The following is a 17,298-nucleotide window of genomic DNA, read 5'->3' on the forward strand; positions in this document are numbered from 1 at the left end:
AAAATCCAAACATAAAGATCAACAAATTAAAGTTGATCAAATAATCATCAAATGTATGGTGAAATTCTATTTTATAAAGTAGTGAAGTCCGTTTTTCTGTTTAGATCTTGAAATAATTTTTTATGTGATATAATCATCTGATTGATCTGATTTTTGGTGTACATATTCCTATTACAATAAGGTACAATGTTATAAGCGAAGCATCTCTATAATCAAGTCCTAATAATGTCAGTATGTCCTTAAACAGTATTCTGTATTTAAGAAGTTTTGCAACAAATTTACGTATAAATTTGTCAAAACTTATATATTTATATTTTGTATTTTCAGTTCTGACACTCTACAGGAGTTAATGTTCGTCTGTCATACCGTTTCAGAGCTTCGCTTTTATGGATGTTGTCATCCTTGTTAATTATTGAGTTGCTAAACGTATAATTATTTTTACAACAGTCATTTTTATTAAAGATCAAAAACGCTTCAATCAATCATTTATCCCTATGAAAATCTATTCGAATGGACAGATAAACCCTAAATACAAAACAGCTTTGCTTTTGAAAACTATAAAATGTACTAAGCAGAGGGGTTCAGAAGGGTTGTGTGTCCACTTCACTGTCAAAATTAAGGGAGGTGTATCCAACCCTCCTAGTTCTGCATCTTCCAAGAAGGTTAAGAAAAAGTCGATAAGATGTTAATTTCAATTTGTACCTTAAAGATATTCAAACTCATACTTAAAAGTTTAATTACAAATAATTAAACTTTTCTATGAGATGTTAAGATATAATCCGCTCCTAAGGAAAACTATTTTTAAATAATTTGAATTGAATAAAAGATTAGGAATTTAAAATATTAAGTGTAGACGTCCGTAAATTTCAAAATATTTCTGCATCAGATCAAAAATACTTTTAAATTGAATTTTAAACAAATAACGTAAAAGTACAAATTCTTGAAGTACCTTAAAATTGCATAAATGTAGCAAAACTGAGGGATCTAAAGCCAATAGATTGATGTACATCCCTAATGATGATACACAAAATTATCCCTTCTTTAGATTGAATTGTTTAAACAATCAACTAAATGCACCAACCATTCAAAATACACTAATATCCCCAAAGTTCTTAAGCCTACGAATAAGAAAACGTTGTTATAAAACTTTGGGGACTAGTGTTTTAAACAGCCCTTTGTCCTCTCTCTCTGTGCAAAACTTAAATGTTTAATTCAAATTAAGAATTTTTGTTAATTAAGCCCTCATCTTTTGTTATACAATTGTTTGAGAATTTAAACAAGGAAGACAACATCCATAAGTAGCGAAGCCAAAAAAAACATGGATTGGACAAACGGACAAAGAAAGTTATATAGCAAATGTTCAGCAATCAGTTGTCACAAGAAAACAGAGTGTCTGTGTTTTTTTTTATTTTATAATCTCTAGAGACATGTACATTGTACAAAATAAAGTTTTTCTATTTTTCGTCTTTTTTGCTCTCCAGAGATTTTTGCTCAACCAAAAATAATTCATTCTTCATTTTTATTTTCTTATTTGTTAACAATTGTCTAATTCTATAATACCTTAAAAGTTTAACATTAAAGTTTTACATTAAAACTAGAAAAAAATATACATATGTATTAACAATTGTTTACTTATCCTTATAAGCCTGAAAGTACTTAAAAAAGCTGTTAATGAATTTAGTAAAGTTCTAACGCGTAAATGGTAATATTAGACATGAAAATACATAAAATTTAAAATTGAATTAGTTTTTAAAAATTAGTAATACGCTGTGTTTTACAAATGGAAATAGAATATGTGTATATTTTGTGGCAGTATTGGTTGCTGATATATGGTCCTCATATATTGGTCAATACGTTCCTTAATTGTCGGGGGATGAGATGTAAATCATCATATAAAAAAAGCAGCTGCAGGATGTCTGTTTGTACCGAAGGATATCAGTGTCGACTCCCCCTCCTCACATAGAGGCCTCAAGGGGCATAGCCTTGTCGTAATTAACAATCCTTATAATAAAGTAACAGGATGTTTGTCTGTTTTTCTGTACCGAAGGATCTCGCTAACTGCTGAACCGATCAAGTTCTCCTTATCAGGGTAGCTTCTCATAGGTAACGGGAAGGTTTATAAATATTTTGGGGAAGGGTACCACCACCCTCCCAAGAGAAATCACAAAATAATCGAATTTCTTTTTTACGTAGAGACTTAAACGCAACTTGAAAACATTTAAAGAGCCACTAGAGGCCTCTACGGGCGTAGCTGCTAGTAGCAAATACATTAGGCTGGAGTTTTATGTTGAAGGTAAAGCAAAAAGAAAGAAAAATAATAGCGGTTCACATTATTTTATAGATTAAGCGAAAAGAGTAGCATACCAGGGAGGGAGAGGACATTGGACTGTTTAATACACTTGTCCCCATAGTTATAATAACGTTTTCTTATTCGTTGACTTAACAACTTTTACTGAATTTGAATTGGTTGGTTCATTAAGTTGAGTATCCAAACTTTTCAACCAATAATCTATAGAATTGGTAATTTTATAGATCATCATTGGTTATGTACATCAAATTATCGGCCATTGTCTTATCCCTTAACATCCCTCATAGCATACCGACAAATATACCTTTGCATATGGTAAAGTCTAGAAATTAGTTACTTTTTTTATGCCAAAGTTTAGTGGTGGGATGCAGGTGGTAAAAAACCAGCAAAAATTGTGAAAACTTTTTGCAAACAGGCTGAAACTTTTGTTGTATGCAAAACTTATTTCGGACAATTTGAGACTGAGGCACCGTTAATTTTCATCAAAATACATAGCAAGCAGAGAAACCCCACTTCCCGATTAATTTTGAAATAAATTGAAAATTAAACAAAAGTTTGAGGGAAAATGCCGAAGCTACAGCTCAGCTACCAACAAATTGCAGCAGAATCCCTATATTTTAGGACAATCAAAATGTTATTGTAACTGAAGAGTATCATTACGAAACACAGTGTATTACCTATAACTTTTTGTTATTCATTCTATGTTAAATCATATATATGTATATATATATATATATATATATGATGTGATAGACGAGACGCTATCATTTCAAATTTTTGTAAATCCGCAGCTGACGCTGAGCTGATCTAGCCCACCGAGAGGTACACTTGAACATGAAAATCTGGTGCAACATCCAAGTAATAATAAATCTATTGATGTATATGTTGAAGAATTAATTTTGTGCTTATGAAACTTGCAGAATTCAAACTCTTTTTCTGCTGTATCAGCAAAAACGCAAACCATTCAGGGCTAAAGTAACAGGATGTTTGTTTTTGTGTTTGTACTAAAAGATCTCTTTATCCGCTTAAATAGTATAGGTTTTCTTTTAAGTGAATCTTCTTATATGTAGGTCACGATGAGTTTTTTCTCTCTCTATTTTGGTAAAGGGTACCTTCAAATTCCCAAGAAAAATATCGTCCCTCCATTTGAAAAAAGAACCCCCCTCCATTTCTTACTTGTTCTCCTTAAAATTAAAATGATCTAAAATTCCTGATTTTAAGTTAAAGACAGACAAATATACATAAAAACAATTATCTTGGCTAATTTACGTAACTCTTTTATAAAGTTTTAATGGTGAAATTTCTGAATGCAAAAAATCAAATTAAAAAGTTAAGAAAATTTATGTGAAATTGCTTTATTCATTTTAAAAGTTTTAATTGTAAATCTTTTTTTTTACAAATTTTTATGACGTTGCATAAAATGACAAAGACCAAATTGTGTAAAAAATGATCCATGTGACGTCATAAAAATGAGCGAGATGAGAGGAGAAGTGGGAAAGAAAACCCATGAAACAGAGATGGATAATCCCTCATTTTTATGACGTCACATTTTTGACACAATTTGGTCTTTGTCCATAAAATAAATGGCATGGCATTCAAAGCAGAAACGTGCGTAATTTATAAAGGCGAAGAAAAACAGATTTTTATAACCTTTATTATTTATTTAATAGATCCTGCTCCCTATTATGTAAATTAGACCAATACGAACATTTTGGTTCGAAAGAGCAGCTTTTTTTTTTGCAGCTTTGACCAAAGTTTTAATAACGTCATATTTATACATTATAAAATATTTGAAATAAACACACAATATTGACAAAAATAAACCTTTTGTTAAAAAAAGCACAAATATAATTTAAAATAAATATTTTGTTTCTATTATTAAGTTAAGAGATTTTATATAATTTCTTTTTTTATATGTTTATAAAATAAACTTATATAAATATTATTTGATCAAAACAAAATGTATAAAAACTGAAAATGAATGCATATACAGAATGTATAATTCTATAATATAATATAAGATGGCCCTCTTTATCATTTTGACTATTACATGTATTGTAAATGGAAGGGACCTACAGTCGGACGGATTTTTTGACAATGACTAAAGAGTTGCTTCCAATTCTAAATTGTACCTAATATATTCAGGAATCATCAATGATTTCCATGAAAAAATTTAAATCAATATACTTAAATTTTCGAAATTAGCTATCCGTTATGGACGTACAGATCGACACGAAATGAAGAAAAGCTTCTCGTTAATCAATAATCACTATATAAAATTCACCAAAATTTTAACAAAATGACCTTCACTTAATAATTTATTAAATCAATGTGTTTTTGACGAGGCATAATAAAAAATAGCCAACAAATTAATATCCTTATCTTTCCAGCCATTAAGGCATAATTAAATAAATATACAATAATGATATTTCAGTTTGGATTCGAAACCGATTAATATCTGTTGGATTAGAACCGGTTCCTAGCCTTATTAAAAGATCATGTATTGCATAGATTATGTATGTTTTCATAAATTTTCTATGAATATTAAAATTAAAAATCAAAAAATTAATCATTTTAATAAAAAACCTTATATTCTGCCTAAATGATAACATTGCTTTTTGAAGATTATAAGCGGAAAATGCGTAATTAAATCAGAATAGTTATTTATTGCGTAGTATTATAAACAGTCATGATATAAAAACCAGTTTTGTTAAACCTGACAGCCGTAGGCCCTTGCTATCAAAACTAGCATTATCTTTATGATTATTATTCTAATATGTGTGGGAAATTGTCTGTAATACGATGCTAAACAAGATTTTTCAGTATGGCTGAGAACCGGATCTAATCCAGTGGATATTAATCGGTTTTGAAGTCATACCGGAAAAAATCCCGAATTTTAAAACATTTTTCTTTCCCTATTTTCCTGATATTATCTTCCAAAAGTTATTAAAACGTCATGAGATAACAGGCTCTTTAGATCCTTGTAATTTAAAAGTTTTTAATCATTTAAATTTTGTCTTTAATTTTAAGAATTAGGCTTGGAATGTCAGTCTGTCCATCTTATAGCTATGTTTACAGAAAAAAAAACGTAATTTATTCAGCCGCAATATAAGATAGACGGCTAAATTAATTTCTCTAATACTCTCTATGCCAATGACTCGAGTATCTACTATTTATATAACATACTTGGTTTATCAGTCTGTCGGTAAAGTTTTGGCAGTCATTTCATAAAATGTCTGCTCTAAATTCTAAATCAAAGATAAACTGCTGAAATTTTGTGTAAGAATTCGCATTAATGCTGAGCTTTGTGAAGAATTTAACATTAAAAAAATATCATTCTTTCATAATAACATAAGTTGTTATTTTACTGTCAAATAAAGAAATTAAATATAAATTTAAAAACCGGAGTCATGCTTTCATTCGCATTCTTTAATGAATTGTGTTTTAATTATCTTAAGCTAGCAATTGAGTAGAATTTAACAAGAATAATTATGTCCAAAGATTATAAATAGGGATAAAGAATGAAACAAGGATGACAACATCCATAAGTAGCGAAGCACAAAATCTATAATAGAATAGACAAAGAGACAAAGTAATTTATAGAGCTGATTAACTGTTTCCATAACAAAGAAAAGAAAGATATGCAAATAAATATGCAAAAACTTAAAATCATGAAACTTTGAAAAAATAAGGTTTATATCTGAAAGTTTTAAAAAGATTTTTCATACCTAAGTATGGGGTATAAAGTCAGTAATATTGGCAAGTTTCAGTAGTGTATTTTTTGTAGGAGCCGAGAAAATCTGTTGCAAAAAGTAAAAGCGGTCAAAGAGCTGTTTAAAAGCAGTCCGACCGCTATTGATGTTTCACACTTAATTATGCTCCATATTGATAGGAATGTTGACAAGAAGTTTCAGCCTTATATCCTTTACAGGAGCCGAGCAAATCAGTTTTGAAAAATAAAAGCGGCTAAAAAGCTGCTTAAAAGCAGTCTGACCGCTATTGATGTTTTAAACTTAATAATGCTTCATATCAATAAGATTGTTGACAAGAAGTTTCAGCATTCTCTCTATTACAGGTGCCGACCAAATCAGTTTTGAAAAATAAAAGCGGCCAAAAAGCTGCTTAAAAGCAGTCCAACCGCTATTGATGTTTTATACATAATTATGCTTCATATTGATGGAAATGTTGACAAGAAGTTTCAGCCTTCTCTCATTTAAAGGAGCCAAGAAAATTAGTTTTGAAAATTAAAAGCGGCTAAAAAGCTGCTTAAAAACAGTCCGACCGCTAACGATGTTTTATACTTAATTATGCTCCATAATGATAGCCTTCTATCTTTTGTAGGAGCTGAGAAAATCACGTTTCCCCCAAAACGTTTCAGACAGACATACAGACGGACATTTCAAATTATAGAGTAGCTTCGCTACTAAAAATTTATAAAAAATTATTGTAGAACACGGTGAATTGATCTTTAAGTCGCTTAAGAGATCTTAGCGGACAAACACATTTTATTTGCAGTTTTGTTTTATTTAATTGGGCGATATATTAAGGTTAAGAATTAATAAAAGTAAGAAATAGAATTAAAGCCAAAATTTTGTTGGATGGATATATTTCACTTTAATGGGAGAGTTTTCATCTAATATAATAATTCAATTTTCAGTATGGCTTCGAAACCAATTAATATCCGCCGGATTAGAACCGGTTCTCAGCCATTATGAAAAAAAATCATGTATAGCATCGTATTACAGAAAAATTTCCACTAATAAAACATAAAAATCTCAATATTATTAAAACTTGTCTTTCTCCCTGGCAGAGATAAGAAAAATGATGTGCATAATTATTACTAAAAATTATATCATAAATGATCTTTATTGTAAAGACGACTTTAACAAAACATTTGCTTCTCTGTAATAGATGTATAACCTTGGATATGCTGTCAGGCCCAAAAATCTCAGGACGTCCAAGTTAAGGGGGAACACATTTATCTCTGTGCAATAGATTTATAACCTTGGAAGTGCTGCCAGACCCAATAATTCCAGGACTTCCAAGGGGGAACACATTTATCTCTGTGCAATAGATTTATAACCTTGGAAGTGCTGCCAGACCCAATAATTCCAGGACGTCCAATGGGATGGGGAGGGGGATATAATAATAAAAATAAAAAGCTTTGTCTTTGCAATAATCCGTCCAACTTGAAAAGGAACTTATAGCAGACGAACTTTTTTTTATGTTTATTTTCTTATTCTTATTCATTTTAATGATACAGGCGAAGTTTTGTGTGCTAATAACCCTGCAGAATCTCAAAATTAGAGTAAAACACTAGAGGGAGAAAGGGTTAAATAACTGTATCTCCACATCGCAACCACCTTGTGCAACCTTTCTATTGGGTCATTGAAAATCAACCAATGGTGTAGCTTATATTAACACAGCCAAGTAGCAGAAAGTAATTTAGAAGCAGAAGAAAAAGATCATTGAAAATGGAAGGGAGGTAGTTGTCTGTATATACATCTATACTATAGATCTGTTGTCTCAAATATCTTACTTAACTTCACCTATTAGAAGTATTACATTTACTTTTCATATGAAAATTTTAGTCAAGGGATAGAAATAAGGGGGGAGGGGGGGATCTATGGGTGGTCCATTAGTGGTTTTGTGGACAATGGTGAAAGTTAAATGTACAAAATGTTAGAGGATTAAAAGAGCAATTTTGTATGTTAATAAAACCCGGAAAATTAAAATATCACAACAAAAGGGAGCAGAGATTTTATACAGCTTCAGTAAAATTATAATTATTAAAGTTTTATTTCTGCTTTTTCCAACATGATGTATGTAGACTTTCCTCTTATTAACACTTAACAGTCGGGCCCCTTGCCTCACCTTAATCGGTCGGGGAAAGGGAAGGGGCATTCAACGCGCCCCCTCCCCCTATTATCTCAGTTCCTATTAGAGCTAGAGGGGTAAAAATTTTTGTGCAAGTCCGCTGTTTGATAATGAATTTCCGACTCTAAGTAAGTCAAAGTCAATTTTCGCTTTCTTCACCCTTATATTTAATAACCTTTAATACGTTATGGAGACATGTAAAAAAAGCTTAAGTTTAAAATTTGAAGTTTTTAAGTAAAAAACCTGTATTTCATATGAGGATGTACTACTAGAAGATATTTTAGTATTTTGGTAAGATAAAATTCTTTGTTTAAGTAAATAATATTTTTTTGCTCTTTACTTGGATGACCCTGCCAGGTTTGCTGGCATCCTATGCCCACCAGGATGGAGATATTAAAAAAAATTACAACTCTCAGTTATGTGTCATACACATACTTTAAAAGTCACGCAGTTTGGGCTCTTTATCTTTCACACACAGAAAATGAGATAGAAAAAACCTCCGACCGTTAAGGGTTAACACTGCACTGGGGAGGATGGGGGGTAATATAACCACTCAATGTCAAAATCTTTTCTAGTATGGCTTCAAACCGATTATTAACCGATGGATTAGAACCCCCAGCAATACTAAAAAAATAAGTATCATATCGTATTAAGCCAATTTTCTACGAATATCAAAATGAAAATCATAACAAAATCCTAAAACTTCTTATTTTAGTATCCACGGAAAGCTTTCTTTAATACGATTTGATAATTGACTATCATTGTATTTGTCTGGAAGTCCTTAACAAACATCCCACTATCCTTAGAAGAGAAATAGTCTCTTTCGTGCCAACGCCCCTTAAGGGGCGATTCGTCGTATTTCAAAATGATTTTTTATGTTATTTTAGGTTGGGTTAGGTGATTGCCCTGAAGGGTTAGGCAATTGGCCCCGCAGGGTTAGAGCCCTCCGCAGGGGCTAGAAATAGGAGAAAAGCTAATGTAAAAAATACGAAGAATCGCCCCTTAAGGTGCGTTGCCACGAAAGGGACTATACCTATATATCTTATTGATATACCTAATATCTATAAGATCAAATAATGCTTCATAGAAAAGACGGTAAACTTTCATTTCTTTCTGAAGTCTAAGGCTACGCTATTAGAAACATTTAGGAATAGAACATCTTCTAGAAAGGGGCAGTTTATGTATATTATCTTCTAGGCGTTGAGCTAACCCATTCCAAAATGGATAAAAACCTGCTAGGACCTAAACAGTTTATTTAGAACTAGCGGATACGCCCCTCTAGTGGCACTTTAAATGTTTGGTGTTTTAAAAAAATAATAAGATACCTTGCAATGTTGCGATGGAGTCTCTATCAAATTGCTACGATACTTTGCAATGTTACGTAGGAGTCTCTATTCGAGGAAAAAAAATTTCGATTTATTGTAATTTCTCTTGGGAGGGTGGTGGTACCCTCCCCCAAAATAGTTATAAACTTTCCCGGGACCTATGAGAAACTACCCTGTTAAGGAGAACCCGATTGGTTCAGCGGTTAGCGAGATCCTTCGGTACAAATACACAGACACACAAACATCCTGTTACTTCAGTAAATATAAGGATTAGCAATTATTTCGTCAATTTCTTATGACGAGATCTTTTTATAAGGACAGACAGGCATCTTAGATATTAAGATTTTTGGTTTAATAGTCTTTGAGAGAGACCATATAAGTATGAAATTGACTAATAATCCAACACATTTGACCTATAGAGTAGGATCGCTAGTAAAAATATCAATATACAATATTTAAAATTTTTTTTATTACAATAATAATTTACAATATATTATACAAAATATACATCAACAAACAAATTTAACATCAAATATACATATGATTTATATAATCTACAACATTAAGAGAATAAAATACTTCAAGAAATAAAATCTTAATTTTGTAGTAATTTTACTTTGAAGGAGCAGGGTGGGGGGGGGGGGGAGGCTGGATTAAAGTGTGAGATATGTATTAAATTCACCTGATTTGTAAATGTATGGGCGTTGAGCTGAAGCTTTACAAGGTGTCTCAAAAGATTAGCTGTGTGACGTCATGAAAATGTAGATTGAAAGGAGAAGTGGGAAAGGAAACCTCTAGAAAAGAGATGAAATTTAGAGGTATTTTTATGACGTCACACGGATGATTTTTGAGCTACCGTTGAACCATGACACGTAGCAGATCTTAGTGCGTATTAAGTTAATTTTTGTTGGAGAGGGGGATTGTAGGGGGTTAAAATCAAATCTATTTTCTAAGATTTGTTATGAATATTTACAAAATATATTAAAGATGCATGATTAAAATACAAAAAATATTTGTTTATTTGACATTCAAAGACAATAATTTCCAAAAGTAGTGCAACTAACTTTACATAAAATTACATAAACTGTATTACAACAATGGATAAATAGAATCTTCCATTGACGCCCAAGCTCTTTTTGAGTGGGGGTAAAATGTGCTTTTCAAATGTTTGAGGGGGATAATCTATTATAATTTTTAAAAATCTATGGGAGTAAAATGAAGAGTTTTTAAGTTTGAGGGAGGTAAGCAGTAACCTCCTCCTCTTAGACGTCTATGGGATGCAAATCAAGTGAACTATTTAATACCGTCAGACTGACGTACATTAATTATAGAGAAAACGTATTTCTTAATAAAAACACTTGTACATCAACATTAAAACTAAATCTTTAATTGTGCGTTCATAAAAAATATATTAGAAAAAGTTTATTATTTATATTTTTTTATCAATTTTGCGTCATAATTAAAAAAATAATTATAAGTTTTTATTTTGAAAAAAAAATGCTGTACTCTAAATTTGTACTGTTCTAGCTACTAAAGTCTGACAAAAATGCTATAAAAAATAGAAGTCTGATTTTTAGTGTAGAGTCCCGTTACAATGGCAGTCAATTGCTCCTTGACTGTTTTTTAAAGCATCTTCCAGTATGGCTTCGTAACCGATCAATATCTGCTGGATTAGAACTGGTTCTCAGCAAAAAAATCATGCATAGCATCGCATCAATGACAGTTATCCATGATTATTTAAATATAAATTACAAAATTAATTTCAGTTTTGTTAGAACGGGCTCTCAAACCTTCGGGACTAACAAAACTGGATTTACTCTTATAATTTTCATTTTAATACCAGCGGAAATTTGTCTATAATACGATGCGATTAATAACTATTCCAAATACTAATCTAACCAACTGAATCCTTTTTAACCTTCTTGGAAACTTCAACCTATTAATTTGTTAGATATATGGTTTTTTTTTAGATAATTTAATAAACTATTTACGAGATCATTGCGAATGGAACAAAACAAACCGACAGGCAAACAAATAGAACACTAAAACATAAGGTTACATATAAGCTTTGCTGCAAAACATAATTAAATCATAATAATAAGATTGAATATTTTAAACATTTGAGCATAAATATGATGAAAAATTGTGAAGATATAATGATACAACAATAAATTGATTTTAATATACATAATACTATATAAAAACTATATAAAACTATAGTGTATATTATAATGAAAAATGACGGGTAACTATCAATAATACAACAAAAACTGTACAATATTGAACAACTGAGAATTTTTTATGGTAAATATATCAACTAAACCTTTAAATTTCTTTAGATTATTATTTTTAAATAAAATTTGGAATTATTGAAGTTCTAATTGTAAATCGATTTTTTTGAAATTGTAATCGTTTTTAATTATTAATTTGCTAAAATTAATTGGATTTTTAAAAATTTATGTAACTATTCCTATTGGCTCTATTTGAATTTGCCGCTAGAATGAACCAATAACAGGTCTCTTTGTAAAAATACAAGCGTATTATTGGATGATCTTTTGACAATGGAGACACGTGATTCGATTGGTTATTGTAGCGGCAACTATAAATTCAGATATTTAGTTATTTATTTCTTTTATGGCTTAGAAACTGATTGATATCCGCTGGATTAGAACCAGTTCTCAGTTAAAATGAAAATTACATATAGGATCTTATTACAGACAATTTTCCACAAATATGAAAATAAAAATCATAAAAGAAAAAAAAAATTTTGTTAGGCCGGCCTTTCGGCCCAACGGGCCTAACAAAACTGGTTTAAATCTTATATATTTTTATTTCAAACCGCAGAAAGATGTCATTGAAACGATATGAAAAAAACAATCCTAGCTTAAACAATGGCTACAATTAATTAATTCAATTAAATTAATTATTTTCCAACTCTCCGTGTTTTTCTTCATTTATTCTGGACATCTGAAACAAAAATAACAAATTAGATTACTCCTGTTATACTAGAAGAATTTAGTTGACATACGGTCCTAGGACAAACGCAGGAGTTCCAAACGTCGGAGTGGACAAACGCAGGAGAGGACAATTAATCTAACCTAACCTCTTTTAAACCATATTTTAGGTTTTTTAAATGCCTAACCCCTGCGGGGGGCTTATTTGTATAATCATATCTTAACCTAACCTAACCTGTATAAAAATACTTAAACTAATATTTTAACACCCCTGCGTTTGTCTACTCCGACGTTTGGGACTCCTACGTTTTTTGTCGACTTAATTATTGACTTATTCCCAAATTTTTCTGATATTCAGGTCTACACAATTATCAACATGAAGTTTCGCTAATACAATGCTTATTCTTTTGCATAACTAATAACTATATTCTAATAATGATAGATAATTACTAAAGTCTAATGTCTTAAACTTTTGAACAATCTTCTGTTAATTTGAAATAAATCAAAAATATTGGGTAGAGAGTTGTTTTATTTTTAAAAAATTAGTTCAGGTTTGGGTAGGACTTGTTGGATTAAGGCCCCTCTCAACGGTTAAGTATAAAGAAACAAACTAGGGAGGCTTCTCTGCTGGCTAGGTGCTTTAAGGGAAATCACCAGGTTTTGTTAGAATTTTGTCTAAGACAGTCAGATGTAGCTAGACAACTCGAAAAAAAGTTAAATCTATACGCTGTAATTAGATAGACTGATTAAAAGTTTCTTTGATTAGGATTCTTACAGAATAATTTACTAATTTATTTTATTACTTGAAAGGATTGTGCAATGTAAGGTAAGGTTTATTTTTTTTTCAATTGGAATAAATAATCTAGCTAACTTGAGCAATCAATAATTGATTTTGCATCCACAAAAAACTATTTTGCCTTCAAAGTTTTCACCAGTAATAACCCTAAACAAGGATGACAACATTCATAATAAGCGAATCACAAAAAAACCAGATGGATGGGTATTTAGACAATGCGATTTAAAGAGTAGATGTTGAAATCAAGAGTAAATGTATTTTCATATTTTTCAATATCTATATTTTGAAACATTAATTAAAGACCTACAGACCAAATAATTTACATACTGAGGTCTCACTGGTATGGGAAATCTTCACAAAGCAATCATGTTTCCCCATGGCGATATGGACAGAAGGACGGACAGACAAAGCGAATTATCAGCTTGTTGCGCTACCTAGGCACAAAATAGCAAAGTCAACGTAAATAACCACTAACGAATTTGATAGATCTAGAAACTGATTAAAAAGTTTTCTCACTTCGGATTAAGACAAGGAGATAAATTCTTATAAACAACTAATATGGAAAATGTTATATTTCTAATTTATTGATAATGCCTGCTAAAAGTTAACAAAAGGAAACAGGTGCATTCCCTCAAAGCACCTATCAAGCACTGAACCCACCCTTTTCTCCTTATTTTTGAAATTGATTAAAAATAAGAGGGACCTTTACCTTCGGTTCTTAAACCTGTGGGGCTATCCAGTACCAATTTAACCTAACCTAACATAACCAAAAGTAACAAAAAAGCAAACGGAAAACTCCCCCTCCCCTCCTTTTATTTCATTTTTTTTCAAAATACGAGGGAGGGAGTTTCTGTGTCCAACAAGGTGCATTGCGGGAAACTACCAGGAAACTTTCTTATTGTTTTATGCTTTACAAATATGTTGTAATCAAAATATCTTTTTAAAATTTGTTGCTGCTCCCCTGCTGAAAGACAAAAAATATCTTGGACATTAAATGTAACAAAATGAATTTTCCGAATTATTATCTCTTTTCTGAAATAAATAATTGTTAGAAGTAACTTAATGAGAGGATTGGTGCAAAAAATACAAGAAATACTAAATAAAAACAAGGAAGACAACATCATAAGATAGCGAAGCACAAAAAGTCATTCATGGACAAACGGAACAAGTTAGTTACCAAGCAGTTGTCATAAAAAGTAGACGAAAGAGTATCTGCGATAAATCATAATAATTTTAAAGAATATTTAGATAAATGTATGTATGTCTTTTGAAGCATGGTGAACAGATCAAATGGGGAAGTAAATTATAGTAATTTCAGCAGTGTTCTTAATTAGCAGCTAAGAAAATAGCATTTTCCAAATAGCGTTGCGGAAGTACAGAAGAACAGACAAAATTAATCATAGAGCAGCTACAGCAGACTATTATAAATGAATTAAATCCTAAGAATAACATTTAGCAATTTAAAATGACATTCTAAAGCAAATAAAGTAACATTTTTAATTGTTTTTTAATTTTATATACCTATTTCAAATGCGCACTATTTTTAAGGCCTATACAACTGCGAAAAAGTAATTAGTAAAATCTGTATTCATTTTTCCAAATGGATAATATAATAATAATGCATGCAGAATATGCGTGGATATTATGTCAGGGGAAAAATTTAAGTCAAATAAGCTTAATAACACGGACTCGTTCGTTCATCCAGTAGGAGGGGATGGGGTAAAAGGGGTGGAAGGGGGGAATCGTCATTCTAGCCCGCTGCTATTTTCAGTCTTTTAGAGAACATAAAAATTTGTTGTACTATCCAAATATTAATATATCCATTGTCATATTGAGTATAAGAAAAATCTCATTTTGGCTATAGAAATGTTGCAAATATAAAATAACCGCATTGCCAAAAAGACGCAGAGTTCCAATTTGTTTTTTTGAGAAGCGTAGCTACTCTATAACTACTTTTTGTCTCTATGTTATAACGGTGAAATTGTTAGTATATATAATGATGGATTTCAAAAAGATATTTAAGAAACATATTATATTCTGCGATTTATTCACTATACTTTAATGTTTACTAGCGGTTACGCATCCATAGCCTCTAGGGGCACTTGAGGAGGGGGGAGTTGAATTCGGTAACCAATTTTTTTCATTTTAGATTTAAAAAGAAAAATGAACAAAATTTTTTTTTGCTGGGGTAATTTTTTCTTGGGATGGTGGTGGTACCCTACCCCAAAATAGTTATAAACCTTTTGAGAAGCTAGCATATAAAGGAGAACCATATGGGTTCAGCGGTTGGCGAGATTCATTAATACAAACTTACAGACAAACAGACAGACAAACATCCTGTTACTTTATTATAAGGATTGCATACAAGTATTAACCACTGTGTTTTACTTATCTTTTTCCCTATTTAAATGGTTTCGCTAATTTTGAAAAAAATGTCCTTGTACATTTATTGCAAAATGAATAAACTTATTTATTCATTTAGTGGCGTGCACATAATTTTGCCAAGTGTGTGTGACCTTTAAGGGGGTATATTACAGACAACAAGAGAAGTGTATTTTCAGTGTTAGCTTGGGATGGGTAAACCTCCTATGTGTTTACTAACTTACCCCTTGATTTTACCAGAGGGTTTGATTCTCCCCCCCCCCCTTCTGTAAATAAATTTTTGTCCAACAAATTGTTGATTAAAATGAGTTTTTTTACTCAAACAGCATAAATGAATAATTAAATCTCAAGTTGATAAATCTAGATTGAGCAACGATTTTTTTCTACATGAAATAATTGGATCCCTAGCAAAATAAATTGATCACACGTGAAAAATAAATCCTACGAAAAGTAAATTGTAATTTATTTCACAAAAAATTCTCGAAATTAAATCATTTAATATATTCTCACACCAACTATATTTTTACAATGGAATGATTACGCTTTTCTTATTTTTAAAATACATTTCTTTCTCCAATGTTTTGAGCTAGCGAACTAAAGATCCTATTTTGTTTAATTTTGACACCTTTTTGTACTAAATTTTCATTTCTGAGCTTTGCTTTTGTAAATGTTGTCATTCTTGTTCTCTTAAAACAAGGAAGACAACATCCATAAGAGCAAAGCTCTGAAACGGTAGGAAAAACGAACATTAACACTTGTAGAGTGTAAGAACTGAATAATCAGGATTTAAATGTATAACAGTCGAACCAATATTGTAAGTAAATTTGGTGAAATACTGATTAAATACAGGATAATGTTTAAGGACATGCTTTCATGTTTTATTAAGCCTAAATTAACGAAAAAAGCTATCCGTTCCTGACGGACGGACGTACGGACCGACCCTAACTAAAGAAAAGTTTCGCTTTAAATACTTATTTTTAACCTACCTCTGATTGATAATTATCCCTCAGAGCTCCGGAACCGTTCGATACTTGAGATCTAAAATAAAGTTAATCATTAAATAATAGATGTTTTATAATAGATCTATTCTTTACTAATTTGGATTTTTGTTTAATACTCACAAAAGTATTTAAAATATTGTACATTTGTTAGTTAAAGTAAAGTTAATCTTTATACAGTTATCATTTAAATAATGCCTTTAAAAGTAGTCTAAAAATTGGACATTTGGGTTTTAAAGTAAAGTTATTATTATATAATAGATTTTATATAATAGAGAATCAATAATTTATTATTTTTGATTATATTTAAATGCCTCCAAGTGTATTTAAAATATTGGACGTTTTAGATGTAATCATTATAATAGATATTATAGAATAGAGAATCTATTCTTTACTAATTTGAATTTTTGTATAATACCCCCAAAAGCATTTAAAATATTTGACATTTGACATCTAAATATAATAGAATTCATAGAAGAATTAATTCTTCACCATTACGGAATATTGTTTATAATGCCCCAAAAGTATTTCGAATATTGGACATTTTAGTGAAGTTAATAGATGTTATAGAATAGAGAATCAATAAACTATTTTTTATGACATTTCAATGCCCCCGAGTGTATTTAAAATATGGGATATTTGAGGTATGAAGCGAACT

The 17,298-nt window shown here is 30.7% G+C and overlaps 1 protein-coding gene across 2 annotated transcripts in view; it reads right to left on the minus strand.

The window, feature by feature from the left end:
• Nucleotides 1-12,275: 12,275 nt before the first annotated feature.
• The window catches only part of LOC145325177 (RYamide receptor-like), a 58,571-nt gene continuing 53,548 nt past the window's right edge, over nucleotides 12,276-17,298 (minus strand). For both annotated transcript variants that reach the window (XM_080168045.1, XM_080168044.1), the window contains exons 20-21: nucleotides 16,629-16,680; nucleotides 12,276-12,477 (exon numbers count right to left, since the gene is read on the minus strand). In XM_080168045.1, coding sequence (XP_080024171.1) covers nucleotides 12,430-12,477; nucleotides 16,629-16,680 — 100 coding nt within the window. In that variant the 3' untranslated portion in view covers nucleotides 12,276-12,429. The remainder of the gene's footprint in view (nucleotides 12,478-16,628; nucleotides 16,681-17,298) is intronic.

Source organism: Acartia tonsa, chromosome 7 (genome assembly GCF_053477335.1).
Source record: "Acartia tonsa isolate MP-2025a chromosome 7, ASM5347733v1, whole genome shotgun sequence".
NCBI classification, from domain to species: domain Eukaryota; kingdom Metazoa; phylum Arthropoda; class Copepoda; order Calanoida; family Acartiidae; genus Acartia; species Acartia tonsa.